The sequence below is a fragment of the Epinephelus fuscoguttatus genome, linkage group LG15 (assembly GCF_011397635.1).
Source record: "Epinephelus fuscoguttatus linkage group LG15, E.fuscoguttatus.final_Chr_v1".
Lineage (NCBI taxonomy): Eukaryota > Metazoa > Chordata > Actinopteri > Perciformes > Serranidae > Epinephelus > Epinephelus fuscoguttatus.
Window position 1 is genome coordinate 39,786,655 of NC_064766.1, and position 24,633 is coordinate 39,811,287.

A 24,633-nucleotide genomic window follows, 5' to 3' on the forward strand; every position below is an offset into this window, starting at 1 on the left:
CCTTTCACATTAAAGTCCCACAATGGTTTGGATTGGTTTTGACGAGGTACAGCTCGTGATAGTGTTTCATCTTTTTGGTTCATTTTTTTCTGCGACGAAGCAATAAATGAAATCTTGTTGACTGGTGACCTCTCTGGTCAACTAGTGTTTGGTCAACTATTAGCGGGCAGCCCAAGTCCAGTTGTATTCTTAGTACTTTTCAAACACGTGCATTTTCACTAAAACATTATTAAGAAGCCCTCCACATGAGGTTTTAGTGAAAACTGCTGTGGAAGTACTGAGCTCACAACTGAATGAATGAGACTTGTTTTCTTTTTCCTCCAAAATTAGCACACAAATGTGTGGTTTTTTTTTTATTTAAGCACAAGAATACCTGCTAAAATAGATGATAGATTCTTTTCCCATTGCCAGTACACCAGAGCTGTGTATCCCAGAGTACCCCGCTTCAAAAAATCTGAACTATCCTTTTAATACCAGGTTTAAATGGAGTCTCTGTTAGCGTCCTCTGTTCTGAATATGGTGTTTAGCTAACTGCAGGTGGCTGGAGATGTTTGGAATAAACCAGCCAATGTGAGTTTTGGTTAAAGACGTAGTTTCTCTGTAGAGTTTGTAGTCTTTTGTCAGGAAGGGCAGGATTCAGAGAAATGGAAATACCTTAGATCTTCTCCTCTGTATATAAAAAAATGCATTAAAGCGATTTTATCTTTTGTGCATATCTGCGCTGCGTAACGTCTTAGCTTTAAATGCTAACTCTTATGATTTAGTATCATAGCTCTACATAAAAACATGCATTATATGAAGTAACTGCATGATATCTTAGTATGATGTCGTCGACCCCTCAGGGGGCGCTGGGAATATAAATCCATCTAAACAAACTTTATCGACTGAATCCAAAAATCATATTTTTCTTCAAACTGATGTAAAATGAGCCAGCACAGTGGGGACATGTCACTGATTTGAGTTTGGAGGAAAGTACGATTTGCACAGGAGATGAACAGTTTGCTTAGATGTGGCTGGAATACATGATCACTTCCTTTATGAATGTGTCATTATAGCAGTATATCATATATTTTTGTACATTTTATGCATCACGTATCGTCAAACTGTTGCCTGGTAGAGATTTAGAGATTGGGAGATGTATTCTTGTCGATCACATTCATCATGATGAAGACAAATGCTGATCTCTTTTTATTTTAAGATTTTACATTTGTGTTGTTTACTATGAAGAGGACGGTTCAGGGTTTCAATGGGATTGTGCAGTTCTTATCAATGTGGGAGAAATGGTCTCATTTATGAAATTATGAAATGTTACTTGATTTTTTTTTAAATGTAGAATCCATTATATCATTTCAAATATACTGAAAAATGAATGAATATTATATCTATAGTCAGATGATGTCAGTTATTTTTGCATTCTACAGAGAACAGAAGAGTAAATCAGCAAGTTTCAGCTTCTAGGTTTTATTTTCCTCCCAGAAGTTGCAGCTTCAGCTCAGACTCATCAGCAGAATTTTAGATATGAGATCATTTCTGAGAAGATTCAGCTCCAGATTCACTAAAATTAATTTGCAGAGTCAGTTTCCAGTTCTTGTGGCTTTTAGTTTAGAAACAAACCCTCTAAAAGACCACAGGGCAAAACAGCCACTTCATCAACATTAGAACAAGTGCAAACTGCTTAATCACCGTCACCAGTATTCTGATGCTCTTTAAATCTATTTAACAGCAACGTTTTGTGATCTGAAGCCTGAGGTTTGCGTTGGACCCATTTAGGTGTCTTGAAAACAAAGAAAAATCCTGTTTCATGTGTGGAGCTCACAGTATAATCACATCTCTGAGATTTAATTGAGGTTATTTGCAAAACTTCTCGCTTTGCCTGACACATGATAAAAAATAAATAAATAATCAATGGTTTTCAAACTGTGAGGCTCTTCCCCACACGGTCAGCAGTTGGAGCAGCAGCAGAGTCTGTGACACACAGCTCGTGGAGGCAATTAAGGCACTTTAAAACGTTAGCGCCTGATTGCTGCAATTAGAGTAAAAAATCGTACTCCGTCTCAGAGTCGAAAATCCAGTGACGTTATCTGTGCATCCATCAGATCATTTGCCAGTTTGCCAAAATGTAAACGAAAAACAGGGAAACTTTAAAAGTTTTAAAACCTATAAAAGATATTTAAGAGTTTCCTTGAGACTTAAGCTCTAAAGCTGTTTTCACACCACTGTGTGATAACCATCCTGACAACCGGCCACCAAACAGCTGCGATGACGGGCAGGTGATTCAGTGAACACTGGCAGAAGTGCTAGCCAGCCGTACTGTGGCAGGAAAATGGAAATCACTGAAATTACCAATGATTTTTAGCCTGGTGAGATCATCCTGTTGACGTGAGCTCAACATTCTGTTGGCTCTCTGCATCAGTCCGGACTCTGTGCTGCCCCAGACACTCACCTTGATAGACAAACTCCTTCAGCCAATCAGCGTAACAAAGCATTGGGAACATCTTCTTCATCACAAATGGAGCCAAGTGATAAATGATGCTTTTGCATACACTTGTTATTTAATTGTTATTGACTCTGTTTCTGCAGTAATTTCACTTACAATATAAGAGTTAGCGCTTGTTGCTTCATGAGACGCCATGACTGTTCTGCAAGCTGCCGCCTGCATTTTACGTCATCAACTACAGCACAGTCCCTGATTGGCTCCAGTGGAATATCCTCTAAATACCTGGATACGAGGCGAGTCCAGACTGATAAAGTGAGCGAAACAGAATGTTGAGCTCACGTCATCGGGGCGGTTTTATTAGCCTGAAATTTTTCTACATATTTGGACAGTTCACCTACAGTAGTATCTACGTTATCAGCTCCTCCATCTTGTCTTCTTTCTGCTATCCTGATCCTGATGATCAGAGCGGCAGAGCTAAATCTGTACATGTGGCGGCAGCCGCTTTATTCCCCCTTCCGCCACGTTGGAAACCGCTTATGGCTGGAGGCAATTTACCAGCAGTGGTGTGAAAAATGTATGAATAAATTTTAAATATATCACACCGAGCAAAGTGAACTCTTGTACTTGCACTTATATTCACGAGTTATTGAGATTGCAGAGCTGTCTTGCGTTGTGTCTGTTAAAACAGTTGTCACTGCTGCTGCATTGCATTGTGGGATAGGTCTGCCAGCATAGTGTGCAGCATTTTCATACTGTAATATTCCACTGTTAGTAGTGCCCAATTCATGTACTGTTGGTTTCATGCTAAGGTTTTGCACATACTTAAAAAATCGCACATACTGTTTTAGCGCACTTAACAACATGTTGGTTGGAATTTCAGATGCAGCTAAAGAATCATAGCGAGAGTCACAAAATCCAGTCATATTTTAAACTTTCTTTCAAGTTGCACTGTCAGTTATTTTTTTGTTAAGCCGTAGAAACTGTTTTGTCAGAGGGTTAAAATTTTGGTAAACGGCAATTAAATAGAATATCATGCCCATATTATATATTGTGGTCCTTTAAATTGGCTGCAATCTGAATTTTAAGAGTTTCGCCCATTTTGAAAATAATTAGATTAACAAAGAATGGATACGTATGATACTAGAGTGAATCTGGACCTGAATCTGTCCTGAGCTGCAACTTCACGTCAAAGCTGATCGATAAATAAAGTTTAAATTAAAGTAAATGATCTGAGAACAGTCTGAAGCTTCAGTCTGTGAATGAATCATCTCCACTACTTTTGATAAAGTATTTAATAGATTTAAGTCAATCAGTCACAGATGAAATATTATACTGAATAACTGTCAGAATGAGATATGATGTTTGCACTTTGATCACTGTGTACCTGGTACTATAGCAAAAATGAATCGGCACAGATTAGAGTGTGGTACAAGTTGATCATTAGAGGTATTTTTCTCCCAAATGTTCAGTTTGTGAAATGTTGTATTCAAGAATAACTATGTGTCAAACTGTGAAAAGTCCCTCCTGACTGGTGACTGAAGTCAGAGTCAAGTCTTAAAATGATAAAAATTAAGACGGGAGAATAAATCAGTAAATGGGGTGAGATCATTTCACTGCTGACCTGCCTTATGTCAAAATGCTGGACACACAAATTGCTTTAAAGAAACATATTAACGTGATTCGTCACTTTTCAAGATGGACTTTTCAGTTTATCAGCTGAATTCTGCAGAACAATGAACAGAAGAACAAAAAAAAATCCGAGCTTCTGATGATGTTTTCTTATGTTTGTGATGCAGCAGTTTGTATTTTTGTGCCAGTTTTAGAGCTCAGAGGTGTTACGTCTGTGTTCGGCCTTCACAGTGACAGACTGCTAAAAGCTTGGCTTTGTTTCAAACACACTGAGGATTTTAACCACTAGACGGCGCTGAGGCTCTGCAACGGAAAACGGGTTTCAGTGTGATTAAAGAGCAGGAGTTGTTTACTGTTTCATTCTGAACGGTTCCACATCTGCAGAAGTCCTACATGTAGAGTTTCACACAGTTTACAGGGATAAAAACGACCTTAACTTTGATATGGTTTTGGTGAGGGGAGTTTGAATCATAAATGACAAAATTGGCATAATATTTGAGATAGCTGAGTTAGACACAGTTTCATTACTTTGTAGGTTGAAACAAAAAAATCCTAGTCAAAACCGACAGTTCTTTTTCACATCAGATAGTTCTAATGGACGTCCAAAACACATAATTGAAACCACAAAATATCTCCATACTGCTCGTCCGTAGTGATCCAAGTGTCCTGAAGCCCCGACATAAAAAGCTGTTTGTGGTTTCAATTATGTGTTTTTGGACGTGTGAATCTGGGGCGCCGTCAGCCTCCATTAGGTGGAGTTGTGTTGCTACCTCCTCTCCCCTTGGATCTCCGCAAGTGATGTGAGGACTCTAAAACTTCACCTGAGCCTCCCTCGGCATATGGGTGAGTAGGTAATGGCTGAATTTTCATTTTTGGGTGCACTATCCCTTTAAGCATGATCAATTACTCTCAACCTTTGGAACAATATGAGAGACAAAATAATCTCAACTCAAAGGTCCAGTTATTGACTCTGATGAAGACTACGTGTTTGAAAAGTTTTGAGTTCCTCCACACTGGCGATAGCTGCAGGCATTTTGTTTTCAGATTGTCCGTCCAATTCTCCTGAATGCCATATCTCAAGAAACCTTGAGGGCATTTTTTCAAATTTGGCACAAACATCTTCTTGGACTTAAAGATGAGCAGAAAAGATTCTGGTCAAAGTCAATGTGACCTTGTCTGTCTGTCTAAATCTTGCAAATGTGATTGCTCACAAACACCTTGAGGGTATTTTTTCAAATTTAGCACAAACGTCCACTTGGACTCAACAATGACTTTTATTCAGCTTTGGTGGTCAGAGGTCAAGGTCACTGTGACCTCACAAAACATTTCTGGCCATAACACAAGTATTATCATGCTAATTATGAGGATAAAATGATGACATGATGACATTTTAAACCCAAAGCTTCACTATGACATCTTTATGTTTTGTAAAAACACTTTTCTGGCCATTACTCAGCGTCATGTCTCAGGAACAGAAGGGGAGACATTTAGTCAGATACTGAACTGGTGACACTAATCTGATTGTGTAGATCTTCTGTGCTGTCGGGGGGAAGATGTGTGTGAAACATCCATGTTTTCACACACACATGGATGTAAACTGTAAGAGAAACTTATCTGGTGTTCAGAGGCATAAAATTTAATTATAGTTTTGATATTGCCAGGATCTATCTTCTGTTTTGGGGATCAATCATGGGATTGTTTAGTCAATAAAAAGTCTGCAAATAATGAAAAATCTCCAGCTCAACTTCCCAGAGTGACTTAAAACCCAGAGATATAAACATTTTAATGATGTTAAACCAAGACGAGAAGCAGATCCTCACACTGGAGAAGCAGGAACCAAAAAATATTTAATATTTTTGCTTTAAAGTTGGCAAAATTTTGATGCATTTATTTCTGCATATCAACTAATCGATTAACACACATATGATTTCAGCATGATTTTTTTCAGACAATCCTTCAGTTTACTTTTAAAGTCTTTGAAATCATATTGGGATTAACTTTAAATAACAAGTGGAACCAACAGACGTCAGATCTGTTTCTGAAATGTCATTAAATTATTTCCTCTAACCTCGCTGGCAGCAGAGCCTCAGCGCTTCATTACAAAGCCTCTATTCAATAGTAAATTGTGCGTTGAGATTGATGTTCAAGACTCAAATAAAATGTTTCTATCAATACTGACGAGTTGCGATGTCTTTATTACTGTCAGCTTTATTTTGAAGGAGGACACAACAAACGAACGAATGCTTGCTTTTATTATTTTTTTATTTTCTGAAGAGACGTTCCAGTTCACAAATCTGTAACAGAAAACCCGAAAAATCAGAGTAAACATTTGATTTTTGACGTCATTTCTATAAATTAGAACTTCTGTTACTGGAAACAAAATAATCTGACAATAATCTTTAAACAGTTATTCCCCAAAATGACTTCCCAAAGCTAGCTTTCCAAAGCAATGCATTTGCTTTTAGTTGCCCTCCTCCTCTTCCTCTTCCTCCTCCTCTTCTCCTCCCCCCTCCTCTTCTTCCTCCTCTCCCTCCTTTTCCTCCTCCTCCTCCTCTTTCACCCCGGTCCCTCCGGGTCGGTGCCCTTGGCTCTGCCCTGCACTCGGCCTGTGGTTGTGGGTTTGAATCCCATCGTGTCTCAATGGCTCTCTGCTCTCCTCACTGGAGGGAGAAGGAGGAGGTCGTGTGGAGCTGCCCGACGATCCAGCAGGAGGATTCTTTGGCTTGTCTTCGTCCTTCAGGTCAGAGCTTTCATCACTGCAGACAGACAGTGGTTAAAATACCAACACTGTTTGATTGTACAGAATCATATGCAGCACTTAAATCAGTATAATAAAAAATAATAAAAAACACTTGCTGCACCTTTTTATTGTTGCCAGGCAACCATGCCATCACCTCCTGACACTAACATTTCCATGTAATCAGTCTACTGTTAATTTTCATTTTTATGTATCCTGCAGTAATCAGTGTGTAGCTGCTGCCATGTTGAGGCAGAGGGTGCTGTCTGTAGCTCTGGTTGAGGGTGAGAGGCTGTCAGCAGATAAACAGAGATCTGTGTGGGTACATGAGACCCTAAAAAAGAGGCTGGATCATGGGGAGTACCACCAGTTGGTCCAGGTGCTTCTCCTCCATCATGGACGTTTACAGTACTGCACTTATCTGCTTCCACGCCTGCTGTTTTCTATTGAGATGGTGCTAACTGTGGTTTGTAAAGTCATATAGCTCTGGGTATCCAGCAACCGCTACCACCAGTCTCTCCTCCACACTTGTTGTTGTGACAACCACAGAAGCCCCGCCTCTCAAACCATCACATTGGACAATGGGGGAAAAAGTGGAGATGACGTGGGGCGCTTTACTGCTCTGTAGCAACACAAAAACAGCGAGCAAAAAACTTAATTCTCATTTAAAACAATTACAAAAAGTCAAATCGTGATGGATTTCTCTATGTGGTCATCTGCACCAGGCACGTACACTGATAGTGTTTACTGTACATTACACGTAGCTACATGCTAACATCAAGGACACATGTAATCTTGGTGGCAAAGCATTTACTTAAGTTCCTTCTCCTCTCACCTGTTTCGAACTTGGCGTGGTGGAGGTGTGTTAGTCGATGTGTCCTGTGTTCCGTCAGGCTTCTGATTGTCCCCGAGATTTATGTCAGAGTTTCCTCCCTGCAGCTCCACGCTCTCCTCACTGGACTGAGGGGAAAGCCGTGGTTTGGGGGGTCTGCTGGCCCGGCGGCAGGGAGGTCCGGGGCCGCGGCACTGCTGCGCCGGCAGGCTGTGGTTAAAGTGGGCCGCTGCCATGCACTCTGCAGTCGTTTTGTCACACACACACTGCAGCTTGTCACAGACGGTGATGCCTTGACCTGAGGAAGAAATAACAATGATTAACGTGAGGTTAAGGAAAGGTATTTAGCAAAACTGGACTCTAAACAAGTGGAGGAAATCTGAAAGTCAGCAGACTCTGATACAAAAGCAAGATTAGCGAGGTTATGTGACCCCTGCGGCTTTGCTTCACAAAAAGAGGTAAGTTTGTTTTTTCAAGCCTTAGTTGAAGTGAATGTTGACAACTAAATAAACACACTCTAAAACTCAGATTAAAAACAATAAAATTACTTGTAGAGTGTCTGAAATTGTACGGAGAACCAATACATTTAGCATGAACAACAGAAACTGTAACTAAAAGCTTCAACACTCAGCTGTGGCAGCTGCAGGTTGGACTTGCATTAGAGTTCCTGTAGATGTCAGACAAAAAATCCGTGCTTCCTTTCAGATGCTGACATGACTTAAGATTCAGATTAAGGTACTTTGGTGTTTACTTCACTGTCTTCCCATGCTGAAACAAAGATTAATGTTACTGTGTTCTCAGCAGACCTGCTGTACTCACATCGTGGTTTCCCGCTCTCGCAGGAGATCTGAGCGTTGAGCTTCCTGTCTGACCTGCAGCCCATGGAGCTGATCTGCTTCAGGCAGCAGTGATGGAAGAAGCAGCACCTGATGGAGAGCAGCAGAGGTGATGGAGAAGGTACCTTGTTAGCTTCATACAGCATGGACAAATCATCTAAACTTCAAAGGTACCCAGTGGAGATTTTTTCCGCTGGTAGTGCTATAAAAAGATGTTTTTATGAGCCTGTCCTCTTTGTTTTGTTTCTCGTGCTTCACGGCACATGCAGGAGGCAGTGGCCATTAAACACACAGCAGTTTTTACCTTGGCTGGAAACATCTTATGAGTTTCTACACTGAACAAAAATATAAACACAACACTTTTGTTTTTGCTCCCATTTTTCATGAGCTGAACTCAAAGATCTAAAACATTTTCTATACACACAAAAGACCATTTCCCTCAAATATTGTTCACAAATCTGTCTAAATCTGTGTTAGTGAGCACTTCTCCTTTGCCGAGATAATCCATCCCACCTCACAGGTGTGGCATATCAAGATGCTGATTAGACAGCATGATTATTGCACAGGTGTGCCTTAGGCTGGCCACAATAAAAGGCCACTCTACACTGTTCAGTTTTATCACACAGCACAATGCCACAGATGTCGCAAGTTTTGAGGGAGCGTGCAATTGGCAAGCTGACTGCAGGAATGTCCACCGGAGTTGTTGCCTGTGAATTGAATGTTCATTTCTCTACCATAAGCTGTCTCCAAAGGCATTTCAGACAATTTGGCAGTACATCCAACCGGCCTCACAACCGCAGACCACGTGTAACCACACCAGCCCAGGACCTCCACATCCAGCATGTTCACCTCATCGTCTGAGACCAGCCACCCAGACAGCTGCTGCAACACTCGGTTTGCTTAACCAAAGAATTTCTGCACAAACTGTCAGAAATCATCTCAGGGAAGCTCATCTGCATGCTCGTCGTCCTCATCGGGGTCTCGACCTGACTGCAGTTCATCGTTGTAACCGACTTGAGTGGGCAAATGCTCACATTCGATGGCGTCTGGCACGTTGGAGAGGTGTTCTCTTCACGGATGAAAACCGGTTTTCACTGTTCAGGGCAGATGGCAGACAGCGTGTGTGGCGTCGTGTGGGTGAGCGGTTTGCTGATGTCAACGTTGTGGATCGAGTGGCCCATGGTGGCGGTGGGGTTATGGTATGGGCAGGCGTATGTTATGGACAGCGAACACAGGTGCATTTTATTGATGGCATTTTGAATCCACGACCATGACCTCATGTTGCAGCATGATAATGCACGGCCCCATGTTGCAAGGATCTGTACACAATTCCTGGAAGCTGAAAACATCCCAGTTCTTGCATGGCCAGCATACTCACCGGACATGTCACCCATTGAGCATGTTTGGGATGCTCTGGATCGGCGTATACGACAGTGTTTTCCAGTTCCTGCCAATATCCAGCAACTTCGCACAGCCACTGAAGAGGGGTGGACCAACAATCAACAACCTGATCAACTCTATGTGAAGGAGATGTGTTGCACTGTGTGAGGCAAATGGTGGTCACACCAGATACTGACTGGTTTTCTGACCCCCACAATAAAGCAAAACTGCACATTTCAGAGTGGCCTTTTATTGTGGCCAGCCTAAGGCACACCTGTGCAATATTCATGCTGTCTAATCAGCATCTTGATATGCCACACCTGTGAGGTGGGATGGATTATCTCGACAAAGGAGAAGTGCTCATTAACACAGATTTAGACAGATTTGTGAACAATATTTGTGAGAAATGGTCTTTTGTGTGTATAGAAAATGTTTTAGATCTTTGAGTCCAGCTCATGAAAAATGGGAGCAAAAACAAAAGTGTTGCGTTCATATTTTTGTTCAGTGTAGCTAGATAAATTATTTATAATGAATCTGACTATTTCTTTCAGAAAAAGAAAAACATAGTAAATGTTCTATGACCGAGGAAATGCGTTCAATATGCTTGTGAAAGCTCAAGGATCTCCACCTCCCGAGAAACTGTGAATGCCAATATTAGGAGAAAAACAACTCACTGTAGTCTTCTCCCATCATATCTGTTTCTTTAATTTTTCATCACAAAATCTAAACTTTATTTCTCTTTCCATGTTTGTGTTGCTGACACAGACTGTATCTGCATCGGTTATAACATCATCCGTCCTCATCCTGCAGCTGCTGACCTGTCCAGCTGGTCCTGCGGTTGCCCCCTGCCCTCCTGTCCGCAGTAGCAGCCATACATCTCGTACTCATGTGGGCAGCGTCCCGTCAGACAGTGAAGCATCTCCCCCAGAGCTGGCATCTCCCGTCTGGCTCGCCCGCCGCTGCCGTACAGGGTGAAGGAGCGACTGCACTCTTCAGAGATCGTAGGAGGAAACTCAGGTTAGTACATTTAAACTACTGAACACATGCAAACAAGATTGAGACACTGTAACTAGAATTAACCACTCACAGTTATTTGCCTCTGCAAACCAGTCAAGTTGCAGTTAAAGTTACATCCATGTCTGTCCAAACTCATGTAGCCATGGCAGAAGACAATGCTCCAAATATGGATGTTGCTGCAAAGAAGCTACAAATTCTAAATCGTGGATGCATCACACATCTTCCCCGCGGCAGCACAGAGGATCTTTACAATCAACACCATTTCAAGATGGACATCCAAGATTAGAGTCACAAATTCAGTATCTGATCAAATGTCTCCCCTTCTGTTCCTGAGATATGACGCTGATTAATGGAAAGAAAATTGTATTATGTACAACATTATGATGTCACAGTCAAGTTGACCTTTGACCTTTGAAGAAATTTCCCCCAAGGTGGTCTCGAGATATCACATTCACCAAAATGAGGCCGATGTGAGCTCACAGTGATCTCAACCTCTGACCTTCAAATTCCAGTCAGTTCATCATTAAGTCCAAGTAGATGTTTGTGCCAAATTTGAGAAAGTTATTTCACTTATTGAACTTACTGAGATATCATGTTCATGAGCCTGAGATAGATGTTAGGTCACAGTGACCTTAACCATTGTCCACCAAATTCTAATCAGTTCATCTTTAAGTTTAAGTAGAAGTTTGTGCCAAATTTGAGGATGTTGTCTTAAGAACTTTGTGAGATATTGTGTTCATGAAAAGGAGATGGACATGAGGTCACAGTGACCTTAACCTTTGTCTACCAAATTCCAATCAGTTCATCTTTAAGTTTGAGTAGACGTTTGTGCCAAATTTTGATAAACTGTCTCAAGGGCTTCTTGACATGTCATACTGACAAGAATGAGATGGGTGCATTGTCATTGTGACCTTGACCTTTGACCACCAAAATTAATCAGTTCATTGTTGACTCCAGGTGGACATTTGTGCCAAAGCTAAAAGCTTTCGTGAGAACGGTAAATGGTAAATGGTAAATGGACCTGCATTTGTATAGCCCCTTTCTAGTCATCTAGTTCACACACTGGTGGCCGAGGCTACTATACAAGGGGCCACCTGCTACTCAGCCTTTAACACACTCACACGCCGATGGAACGGACAGACGCCAGTGTGGGGGTGTAAAAATGCAGTTAAGGTGCCTAATTAAAGGGCTATGGCAATTTTTTGTCTGCAGAACATTTTCAGAGAAAGAGGAGAAACCTTTACTCTGTGAAATGCAGCCAAAAATTCTTCTGTCCTACCTTTGCTGTCTGGCTGTAGTTGTATGTCCGACAACCCAACAGACTCCAGCAGGGACCAGGCGAAGAATGGCACAGTCCTCTTCTGAGCCACGTCCGAGTCTGCCAACAGACAACAACATGTAGGAAAATGTGAACCACAACAGCTTCAAAGAGCTTAATATCAACACCAGAGAGGGACAGTGAAGATATGATTTGTGTGCAAAATATCATGAGCAATATCGAGTTAGAAGAGTCCGCACTGAAGGAGCTTAGCTCTGTGTATCTGCAGAGACTGTATGGTGTTTTTAGCTGCTAGTAAAGAGACTCGTGTCCTGCTGTAGGTGTGCTGTCAAAGCCAAAGCCCGTTAGGTTACAGCTCCCATGAGTCATCTCTGCTTTTTACAAGTGATGCAGTTGTGTTGGTTTCATCAGACCGTAACCTCCGGTGCGCACAAGGAGGGGGCAGCAGCTGAGTGTGAAGCAGCTGAGATGAGAGGCAGCACCCTGAGGTCTGAGGCCAGACTGTCGGTGCTGAAACCTGACGGGGCACTCCAGAGAGATGGTGGAGTGTCCCTTCAGTGTGTGCGCAAACTCTTGCCTCAAGTGTAGGAGTATAAATATCTCTGGGTTTTGTTCGTGAGTGATGTTAAAATGAAGCATGAAACAGGACCTGTTCCTCACTGACTCAGACTTTGATGGACGCTCCTGCCAAGTCCCACTGTGAAATCAGAAAGTATTCCAGGGCTTTCTTGTTGACTCTTTGAGCCATGTTTGCACACTTCTCTTAAAGGGGCAGTTCACCACAAAATAAAAAACATATTTCTTTACCTGTAGTGCTGTTTATGTTGTGAGCAGTTTCATGTAGGAACAGTTTTCTTTTTACTGAGCTACACCTGCCAACCGTATTGCTGCGCAGATATTGGCAGCACACCGTTTTCAGTGGGCGATGTTTTTGTGTTGTGGCACATCAAGTTTGCGCTAAATAATTGCGGCTAAAAAGCAAGGCGTCACGACTCACAGCATCCTATCATCCCGGGGACAATAGAAAATGTGTTTGGGACAAACAGAGATCTTTTCCAAGACGCTGTCGCACCCTGTTGTTTCTCTGATAATGCTACAATGTGACCAACACATTTGTGTTAAAAACAGCAGGACAGCTAGTTAACGTTAGCTGTTAGCTGTTAGCTGTTGCTTTTAGCAGCTGGTGGCTGCATCTAACAGTCGATGGAGGTTTCATTGAGTTACATTATGATGCATTCAAGCCCCATTTAGTAAAAATGAGTATTGGGTGAAGGTTTGTATGATGTGTTCAAATGTAGTCTTGTAAAATGCAGTTTTTGGTGGAAAAACTTGAATAAATTCAGCTGTTTGAAGGAAAAATGTAGCCTGAGTGTCAGACTGAAGCTCCCAGAACCTTCAGTCTGACATCGCCTCCATTGAAGGTGATTTACAAGGAGGAGGGAATTTGATTTTTCCCTAACCAATCAGTAGAGATCAACAACTCACCCAGAATACGTCATTAGTATCCACGCCTCGGGGGTGCAGAAAACAAGCGAGCGTTGCCCGTTCATGTGGTACTCCATTAACACGAGTAGTGGCGAAATACCTTGATAGCAGCGTTAATGTGGTCTGTAGGATCTGTAGCGGTCGCCATTGTTGCTATCTTCACCAGTTACCCACCGGTGCACAGCTTGACATCAGCGTGGCGCTGATTGGCTAATCGCCAGACCCACCCCCACCCCTGGCGTTCATTGGTCCTTCCATCATTTGGACGAGATAAATCGCAAATTCATTGCAGTATGCCAGACCAGAGATGCAAGCCTACTCAGCTGAGTGGGCGGGGTCTATGGTCTGGAACCAGGCTAGTGGAAATGTGTTGTTTTCACAGTTTGTGAAATAGATATTAGAGAGGGAATTATGACGTATTATCTGTAGTAAAAAGGCTTCTGAGGTAGTTTATTCAAGAAAAAACGTTTTTTCGTGTGAAACAAGGTTATTTTAAAGGTTATTTCACATGTGTATGACTGGATTTGTGCTCGTTCACAGGTAGTGTGATGGAGGACACTGTACAACATATTTCATAATCAATATTTCTTTTTATCGTTGGCACCAAAGGACAATAAATAAGAATAAATGAATAAAAATAAACAACAACACCAGAGGGAAGCATGCTTCGACTCATAGACAAGATGACAAGATGCAAACATTAATGGCGCACCGCTTGGCTGAGCTGTAACGTTAGCTAGCTCAGCGGTGCTAGGTGAGCTAGCAGGAGATTTACACCTCTTCCTGCGCTGTGTAGTCCAGTAGAGGGAAAATGGTTCCTACATGAAACTGCTCACAACAAGGTCTGTGGATTGTCATATGTAAACAGGTCATGATTGCTACAAAGACACATTGCTGTTGAGTTTTCCAAATGTATTTATTTGGTGCTTTGAGCACCACAAGACGAGTGTTTTCCAGTTTCATGATACTGGAGAGAGGGCAGTCGCCTCTACAGCCGATATCTCCAACACTCTGCAACTCACACCAAAACTATCCAGACTGATAAACAACTAGGGGTGGGGGAAAAAAATCGATTTTTAGATGCATCGAGATTCTTTCTTGAACGATGTGAGCATCAATGTGGAAAACTCATAATCGATTTTAATTTTATTTTTATTTTTATATTTATTTTTCATATTACCGTAACTCCTCGACCATCCGCGCTATTGACGTAATTCAAACGGATTCTGAAAGCTGAGAAGCGGAGCTTTCCAGTGATATATGGTAAAGACATCATTACCTGTGAAGGAGGGGAGGGAAGTGCGCACAGCAGGAGGAAAGTGACAGCTGACGAGGAGAGTGCAAGTTGGCGTGATTTAGCAGAGTTTGGGTGGTGTTTTCTTTGTAAATAATATTTAGTGTTGTAAATAATAGTATTTTTTTATGCTGTGTTTTTGAGTGTTTTTTGCCGTGTTTTCATCACGTTTTCACTATAGTTCGTAGTTTTTCCATCGTTCCTCTTTTTTTTTTTTTTTTTTTTTTTTACAATAGTACGTATTTTTATAGTTCATATTATAGTCAGTTATAGTTTTGTAAATACTGACGGAGAAATGTCGAGGAGGTCGACGTATGGATGAGGAGGATGGACCGGAGGAGACTGGTGGAGTGTAGTCATGTCAACCACAGTAAGTAATACAGTTTGTATGCACTGGATATGTGTTTTCAGTTTTATTACAATAATGTTTTTCAGTATCTAGTGTAAATTTTCTTATTGGCTCGTTTTATAATCCAGAATCATTTTATAACCGAAATCGTTGCCCTCAGAATCGGAGTTTAATCGAATCGTGAGGTGCCTAGAGATTCCCACCCCTATAAGCAACACTACAGGTAAGAGGACTAACCCACATGCATTGTTTGGTGACATTAAAATTGCAATTACAGTTCTGCATCATAAAACGTTTTCATCTGGTGTCCTTTCCAATATTTTGATTCAACCTGTCGTCTGCGTTCCATCCCTCAACTCTGGTTATGAGCTATGAGTGTCAATCAAAGGAAAGGATGCTGCTTCCTCTGTACCCCGTGGGTGTTCAGCGGGGTTGAAAGCTGGTGACACGATTCCCATCATTTTCTTATTCATCACATCCTTCAGCAAGCTCTTGTGTTTTGTATGGAAGCATCTGCTTTTGTTTATTCACGTTCGTCCTTTAATTTGTGACCCATCTGTAAAGCCCATCTGCTCAGGATCCCTCAGGAGGAGCTGGAGGACGCGTGTGGACAGGAGGATATCTGGACAGCTCTGCAGCACCTAGTGACACCAGAGCTGAAGGAGCAGCAGATAACAGCTGGATGGACAGAGGACCCTAACCTTTTTTTCCTGAGGTAAGAGACCAAGCTGTCGACTCATTCATCTGCTATAACATAAAATAATGCTGCTCTTCTTCAGATTGTTCTTCAGCCTCAACGTTACCTGATGTCATGGGGTCCAAAAAGACTTTTTCGCACACACATACATCTGTAAATCTTTGGATGCTTTTTTTTTTTTTTTTTGAGTGTCAACACCCCCGTGAAATGACTTGTTTCACTGTCAGGAATATCAGGATATTCATCAGTTGCCTAGTTAGCCAGTCGGCTGCACTTGATCATGTTCAGCCACTGTAAGTCTCTAGTGCACCTGCTCTTCGGTCAGAAGATGGAGGTAATTTCATAGTTTGATTATTTCATGAAGCTTTTTCGGCTTTGTGTGCCACTGAGCAGCTTTTATAGGAATGAACAGGATCCCGCCTCCAACACAGGTCTCTTTATGCATCCGTGTTTTTCCCCCCTCTTTACCAGAATGACAATAGGTGCTTCCAGACCTTCCTCTAGAGCTTATACAGTGCTGTTGAGTTAGGTCTGGTGACACGGGACTAGGTGTTTCCTAACCTGAACCCAACTTTACCTCCAACACAAGACCAAGCATCAACCTCTGGGCTGAAGATGAAGCCAACGGAAGTGCCACAGACTGCAGTTCCTCTAATGGCCACTTGAGGCTGGCTCCAAGAGCGAGTCAAGTCGTTAAAATGCCCAACTTTGCAGCAGAAATTTATACAGCTCATAGGAGCGTGTCCACTTTCAGTGACCCCCAGATTCACAGATTCACTGCTTGTTCTCGCGATATTTCAGCCGTGCTTTGGAAAGCAGAGCTAAATGGTAAACAAACATGGCAGCACACCGGTAAGGTAAGACAACACGTTTACATGTGGTTTTCTATATGTTCTCTGACATTTATCCTAACGATATGAGGCGGTCTTTGTGGAAAAAAAGCTTGTTTAGTGGACTAACTTTGCACTTGAAGGTTGCCCGTTCACTTACGTTTTAACAGGTCTGACGCTACTATGCGCCCCGGCTGTATCTAGGCTAACGGCTAACATGCTAACTATTATTTTTATGTCACTAGTCACTTGAACCAAATTTAGGAAGATAGGAGACAGGTTGAAATAAACCGAAATTTCCCTTTAAGGCCTGTTTTTAGCTAGCGAAAATTAGCATTAGCATTATGATAGTTAAGCAGAGCTGTAAATACACTGTGCTAACCAAGCTAGCAGTCAGCGTAAGGGGCCATACACATGTAGTGGTTTTTGGGCCCTCAAATACCATTGTTTTCAGTGCAGATGGGTGGAAGGTGTGCTCAAACACAAAAGCGTTTTCAGGGCAAAATAGCACGCATCATGTGACGAGGACGAGCCAATCACAGCCGACAGATATCTTTTCCTTCTTCTGTAAATATCAGTCCGTGATAAACATGGAGGAGAAGGTGATTAACTGGTCATTTTTCAGAATCATTTTCATCCTGTCGACTCTTCCTTCCTTTGCTTCTGGTGATTCTGGTCTCGAGTCGCTGTGTTTACCAGGGAACTTGCTGGATTTATGACTTTTAGGAGCCGTACTCTGTGCTGAAGGAAAAAGGAACGCTCCTCAGGCGTTGGCTTTGATGGAAGAAACCAGTGCCAAGCCATGAAACATTAAATTAATTAGACTTAGCACTCAGCGTGCTGATCTTTCAGCTCCTTAGTGAATGTTTCTGTTGTAATTATCCAGTTTACTCCTCTGTATTGGGAAAATGTGAATTTATTGCTAATGTCCGTTATGGGCTGGTGTTTCTTCTGGCTGTCATTACAGGTCATAGATTACTTCATTTAACTTCTATAGCCTTTTAAATATAATTAACGTTATTGAACCCACGAGAGAAACCTGCTTAATGTATTCATTTTATTCAGATTTAATTTAAACTGGCAAGTCGATGAAGAGTGAAGAGGCAGAAGGCGCCTCGATGGCGAATTAGAAGAGAGAAGGTAAGACAGTAACACAGCATGCAGCTTGTATTTTTATAATTTAACTCCAAACTCTACCATCTGTGTGTTTCTCCTGCGAGCTGTCTGCCAGCTCTTCATCCACACACGGAGCTTTCTCTGCCGTCTCAGACTTTTCCTGCAGCTCCTCCTCAGATTCAGCCTCGGCCGTTGTGTGCGAGGTTACAGTTGATGTTCGGGTGGAGGCCCCGATCTCTGACCTTGGTTTGACGGAGGTGACTCGGCTTCCTCGTGAATTTGATGACAATGTTGTGGAATGTTGAGTTGCCTGTCCTGCAGCAGAGAGGTTAGATATTGTTAAAAATCAGTGTTGCTTATCAAATATATACTTCAGTCATCATTTGCATTAACAGTGTGGATGGAAATACACTTTAATTCTCAGGTCTTCTGCTGATTTTCTGGAAACGTGGTAAAAATTTGTGCTTAATTTCACAAACATTTAGTTAAAGTTTTAAATAAACAAAGTAAAATTAAGTCAAGGTGAAGACAGATGTGCATTTGGACAATTTTCTCCATCATTTCACTGAAGCAGCTCCCAGGATGTTGTTGAGTAACTGATACACAAACGATCACGTCAAGTATTCTTTAAAGGGAAATTTCGGTTTATTTCAACCTGTCTCCTATCGTCCTAAATTTGTTTCAAGTGACTAGTGACATAAAAATAATAGTTAGCATGTTAGCCGTTAGCCTAGATACAGCCGGGGTGCATAGTAGCGTCAGACCTGTTAAAAAGTAAGTGAACGGGCAACCTTCAAGTGCAAAGTTAGTCCACTAAACAAGCTTTTTTCCACAAAGACCGCCTCATATCGTTAGGATAAATGTCAGAGAACATATAGAAAACCACATGTAAACGTGTTGTCTTACCTTACCGGTGTGCTGCCATGTTTGTTTACCATCTAGCTCTGCTTTCCAAAGCGCAGCCGAAATATCGCGAGAACAAGCAGCGATCTCATAGCGTGCCTGAAATCTCGTGAGAACAAGCAGCAACAGCTGGAAGGCAGAACCGGACAGTAGCCTGAAAAGTTCATTCATTTATTTTATGAAAGATTTATAGAATAATGGCTGACTTTTTGCCAGACTTCGACTTTGTGGAGGAGGAATTTGATTTTGCAGAGTCTGATGGCCGCCCTTATTTATTTGAGCCAGAATACACTGATGAAGAGCTTCGTGAAATTGAAGAACAGAGGAGGAGGAGAGAGAGAGAGGCGCAACAGGTAGAGGACGAGAGAGGAGGAATGGCTGCTGCAAGGCTGCGTAGCTCTGGAGATTGGTGGTGTACCTGTGAATGCTGTGCCCCAGTGCCCACAGAAGAGGAATACCTCTGTTGCAAGGAATGGGACCGGTTGCAGCCTTATTTTCAAGGTCTGGATGTGACCGAGGACGAGACACCTCCACCTGGAGTAGTATCCAGCTGGGCTTTATCTAGAGCTCGCCAGATATATTTCGGCCGCGCTTTGGAAAGCAGAGCTAGATGGTAAACAAACATGGCAGCACACTGGTAAGGTAAGACAACACGTTTACATGTGGTTTTCTATATGTTCTCTGACATTTATCCTAACGATATGAGGCGGTCTTTGTGGAAAAAAAGCTTGTTTAGTGGACTAACTTTGCACTTGAAGGTTGCCCGTTCACTTACGTTTTAACAGGTCTGACGCTACTATGCGCCCCGGCTGTATCTGGGCTAACGGCTAACATGCTAACTATTATTTTTATGTCACTAGTCACTTGAACCAATTTTAGGACGATAGGAGACAGGTTGAAATAAACCGAAATTTCCCTTTAATAGCCTGGCTCAGGTCATATTTTCCTGTAAAGAGTTTTATTTATCCGTCTGCTAAAAAGCTGAAATGTGTATCCAGTATTGTTCTGAACAGTACATTTGAAACACGTTTTTAATTTTTAGCTAAAACAAAGATCACTTTAGTCAGAATTCAGTGACTATGGCTGCTGTGTATGCTGACATTATGTTTTATTGATGTTGAAATAATAAGATACTCTGGAGGTATCTTTCAGTGTAGACAGTTTTGGATGGAGGTGAAAGGAATTAAGTTTCTGGTGCTCAAATTGCTAAAATGAAATTTGATTCTGTCTTTCCAGAATCGGTGTCCAGTATCTCCTGACAGACATTATGTCGTTGGTAGAAAGTAGTGCAGATGAAAACTGTATCTAGTGGATTATCCACAGCGTCTGTAAAGATGTGTTGCTGCTGAATTCTATAAATAAAATTACCTGTTGTTTTCAGCCACAAACTGAATTCCTCTCTCCTCCGTTGGGGAGACGCCACTAGAGTGAATATCTTTTTCCTTCTTTTGAAGCGAGCATTAATGCTACATGAGCGGACGGACCAAATCATGCAGATTAAAGTGATTCTGACACTTTCTGCAACAGATGCAAATTTCCAAGATGGTGCAAACATTTAATGAATTCCACTCAGCCAGCGTGTTAATGAGATGAGTTTTTTTTTTTTTTTTGTCTCAGTGCAGTGCTGCTGTGCCTGGAGCTGCCTCACCTCGGCTCAGGGGACTGAGAGGAGCAGCAGCAGGTGTGTGCAGCCTCCAGTCTTCCTCCCATGAATCAGGAGTTGTGGGTGAGACGGCAGCCGTTCTCGCTGGGTTGCTGTCTGGTTGTCCTCTTGTCGAGGATCTCTTCGTCACCCTGGTAATCATGTCCGGGCCTGGGGAAGTGGCTGTTAATCACAACCAGATTACAGAGTGAGGGGAGCAGTCCAGAGATCTTTGCTCTTATATTCAGATATTACACATTATATTTGTAATATGCAAATGTCGCCAACCTAGTTAGCAGGCTAACTCGCTAACCCTACAGTAGCTTATTAGGTTTTTGTTCAGTGTTACTGAGGAGTTGGTTCATTGTGTTATCTCCAATTTGGAAAACTAGCTTAGCTCTGAGGACGCAAAAAAGCACAGGAGCAGCATGCTCATGATGTCAGAGGGCTGTGATTGGTCGATTGCAATGTTGGTCCTGAAACACATTGTTGATCAATGAGCAGGTCCTCACATCGTGCTCTGTCTCTAACTGCTCTGTCTCTGACCACTCTGTCTCTAGCCGCTCTGTCTCTGACCACTCTGTCTCTGATCGCTCTGTCTCTGACCGCTCTGTCTCTAGCCGCTCTGTCTCTGACCGCTCTGTCTCTGACCGCTCTGACCGCTCTGTCTCTGACCGCTCTGTCTTTGACCCGCTCTGTCTCTGATCGCTCTGTCTTTGACCGCTCTGTCTCTGACCGCTCTGTCTCTGACCGCTCTGACCGCTCTGTCTCTGACCGCTCTGTCTCTAACCGCTCTGTCTCTGACCACTCTGTCTTTGACCGCTCTGTCTCTGACCACTCTGTCTCTAACCGCTCTGTCTCTGACTGCTCTAACCGCTCTGTCTCTGACCGCTCTGTCTCTAACCGCTCTGTCTCTGACCGCTCTGTCTCTAACCAGGAAGCACTGCAGGTTTCTGAAAAATGCCCTAGACATCACTGCTTCGCCACTTCCTGCCATCGAGCCCAAGTCGTGTCTGCAGAGGGCACTCAGCATCGTCAAAGACAAATCTCTGTGGCTGGGATGAGAGTTCCCTCTGGGAGGCGCTGCAGGACTCTCCACTCCAGAATCACCAGGTTCAGGACAATGTCTTCCCCTCAGTTGTCACTGTGCTGAACACTATTAAGACTCACTACATTCCAATACCCATATACAGTATGTCAAATGCAGCATACCAAAAATACTGGGATGGCCTTATTCACACCTGGTGTGAACACAACATTAGTATGGCTTTGCAAATAGCAGAGGTGATTTTCACTCTCAGTTCAGTTTTATATAGTAACGTTTAAGTAAAACTACAGTGTTTGGGAAGTACTGAGCATCCAGCTGGATAAATGAGACTTTGATTATACTTGTGTTTTGTGTTGTTAAAGGTGGTCCCCAATAAATCAGCATGTTTGCCATGGTCTGTTCTCATCATGAATTCAACATCACTAATTGTCATACAAATGGTCATTTTATGGATGAAGTATTTCTTTAAGTGATACTGTTAAGTTCTGATGTGTTCCAAATCGCATAATTTTTCTTTTTATTTTTACATGTTACACTACAGACTGCGATGGATAAATGCAGAAAAGGGTCAAAGTTCAAAGTGCAATGTTAACGATGAAGTAGAATGTCCCAACTGTCCATGCAACAGTATGTACGTTGTAAGGGCAGCCGCAGCACGAACTGAAGGTAAAAAGAATCAGTGTGCAATCTGAAATGCATGTATGTATTCACACCCCTAACTGTTTATCTCACACTCTGTATTTTATTTTGTGTGTACTATGTACATTACTCTATGCTTCAGTGCTTTTTGCACTTTTCGTTAAGAAGTACACTGCATTTCATTGTGTCTATACCTGTACCTGCCAGTGATAATAAAGTGAAATCCTGTTCTGTGTTATTATTTACTCATAGTGGAGTATGCCATAAAAATGTCAAAGAAAAGTCGTAGCACAGTATACAACATCCTAGTATAGTAAGTCGTCCAAAATCATGAAAAAACATCATAGCAGAATATATCATCAAAAACCATGAAAAGAAGTCATAGTTTACCATGTCGTCCAAAATCATATAAAAATGTCATAGCGTAGTATGTCGTCAAAAACCACGAAAACAGTCAAAGTATAGTATGTCATCAAATTTCTTGAAAAAACGTCATAGTATAGTATGTCATCAAATTTCTTGAAAAAACGTCATAGTATAGCATGTCGTCCAAAATCTTGAAAAAAAAAGTCATAGTATAGCATGTCGTCCAAAATCTTGAAAAAAAAGTCATAGTATATTATGTCGTCAAATATCTTGAGAAAAAGTCATAGTATAGCATGTCGTCCAAAATCTTGAAAAAAAGTCATAGTATATTATGTCGTCCAATATCTTGAAAAAAAACGCCATAGTATAGTATGTCGTCAAAAATCACGAAAAAAAGTCATAGTATAGTATGAAAAATTTTTTTTATGTGTAGTATGTCGCAGAAAATTATGAAAAATAGTCATAGTTAAGTATCTCATTAAAAAATATAAAAAATATATAAATGAAGAAATTTTAAATGTAAATAAATATATAACATGATAGAAATGTAAATAAGTGATAGCATAGTTTGTGGTAAAAAACGCAAATTAAAGTCATTGTCTTGTGTGACATAAATAATGTAAACAACAAAGGCTGTAGTATATTGAGTTATTCAAAATGGAATGTCATACAAATGTCAATACAAAAGCCGTACTGTACTATAGTATGTCATAAAACAGCGTAACAGGAAACAGGATGTGCTGAGTGATCCACCCTGAAGGGCTGTGTTAGGCTGTTTTTTGGCTGTGAGTATTTATGCTAAGCTCATATTATCATAGTTACCATACAGACATGAGTGAGCTATCAATCAATCTTATTATCTAACTTAATATAGGAACTTCTTTGAATGCCAAAGTTTAGGGTTCAGAGTTTGTTTAACTTTCCTTCTAGAACAAACTGCTGACTTTGTATGAGGTTAAAAACACATTTCCATACCAGAGGGCTGACCTTCAGTTGGCTTCAGAAAACTGGAGTTCTCCTCGACACTCTGCTCCCTGCCCTCCTCTGAAGCTGAAGGTGTTGGTGGTGTGAATGTAAAGGTGACACCTCCTCCACCTGAAAAGAGCAGGACACAAAGAAGTCAGATGTTAACACATTCCACTTCATCAATCCAGGCAATAAAGGAAGAAAAACTTATTTTTTTCTCTCCCTGGAATTAAAAATAACCATGGTAATTTAAATGTGCACTGAGCATCCCGCCCTCAGGCCTCAGACACCTGTCACAGCCTCAGTGTGTAATTACATCAAGAAGAAAACAGACACTTTAAACAGTCAGATGGGGTTTTTTTTACCTGACAGCAGGGATGTGACACTTAATGAAGTTTATTTCAAACTCTCACATCTCTTACTTGGCAGAGTAAGTGTACCCAATATAGAATAACCTGCTGCTAAAAAGTGCTCCCTAACGTGCATTATTTCCTTCTATTTGTTTGATAAAAACTTCAGGTTGGCAGGTGACTGTGGCTTGTGTTGACACGTTTTATGCAGTGCGGTCCTCTCTGTCATCTTGCAGGTCACACGTCACCTCGTTCCTCCAAAAAGGGAATCCCCCTGGGCTCTGTCCCCGGACCACCCACCTGTGGCTGTGCCCTAAGCTTCTGCCATCTTCGGCTGACCCCTCCCCTTTCTTCAACGTGGATTGCAGCCGCCAATGGGGAACCACCCAGATCCATCAGCTCATTCATAATTAAGCTATTAAGCATTTCTGAGTGTTTAAGTAATTTCATTTTGTCTGTACTCTGAACAATAAATTACAGTGTATGCCTTATGACATTGGCTTCATGTTGCATCCCTTACGCCGAGTAATCTTGTTGGTTTGTTATAAGAGTGAGCACCTGTTTGAAAAATCACTGATGTTTTTCAAAATAAACTATTTCAGCCCGTCAAAGAAAACTTTATTTCCATCTGCAGTATTATATTCGGTGGTATGGCTCTGTTCTGGGGCCCCTCTGCCTCTGCCTCTGCCTCTTCCGCGTGCCTACTTGGAAAGCCATAAGGCAGAGAGAGCACACCTCTCCGCCCTTCCATGCGCTTGCGTGGAAAGCCATAAGGCAGGGAGAGCACACCTCTCTGCCCTT

The 24,633-nt window shown here is 41.8% G+C and overlaps 1 protein-coding gene across 1 annotated transcript in view; it reads right to left on the minus strand.

Moving 5' to 3' along the window:
• Positions 1 to 6,485: 6,485 nt before the first annotated feature.
• oc90 (otoconin 90) overlaps positions 6,486 to 24,633 on the minus strand; it is a 31,512-nt gene continuing 13,364 nt past the window's right edge. The window contains exons 10-17 of the mRNA XM_049599225.1: positions 23,492 to 23,611; positions 20,470 to 20,646; positions 18,000 to 18,233; positions 12,148 to 12,246; positions 10,670 to 10,841; positions 8,455 to 8,561; positions 7,639 to 7,933; positions 6,486 to 6,822 (exon numbers count right to left, since the gene is read on the minus strand). Coding sequence (XP_049455182.1) covers positions 6,528 to 6,822; positions 7,639 to 7,933; positions 8,455 to 8,561; positions 10,670 to 10,841; positions 12,148 to 12,246; positions 18,000 to 18,233; positions 20,470 to 20,646; positions 23,492 to 23,611 — 1,499 coding nt within the window. The 3' untranslated portion in view covers positions 6,486 to 6,527. The remainder of the gene's footprint in view (positions 6,823 to 7,638; positions 7,934 to 8,454; positions 8,562 to 10,669; positions 10,842 to 12,147; positions 12,247 to 17,999; positions 18,234 to 20,469; positions 20,647 to 23,491; positions 23,612 to 24,633) is intronic.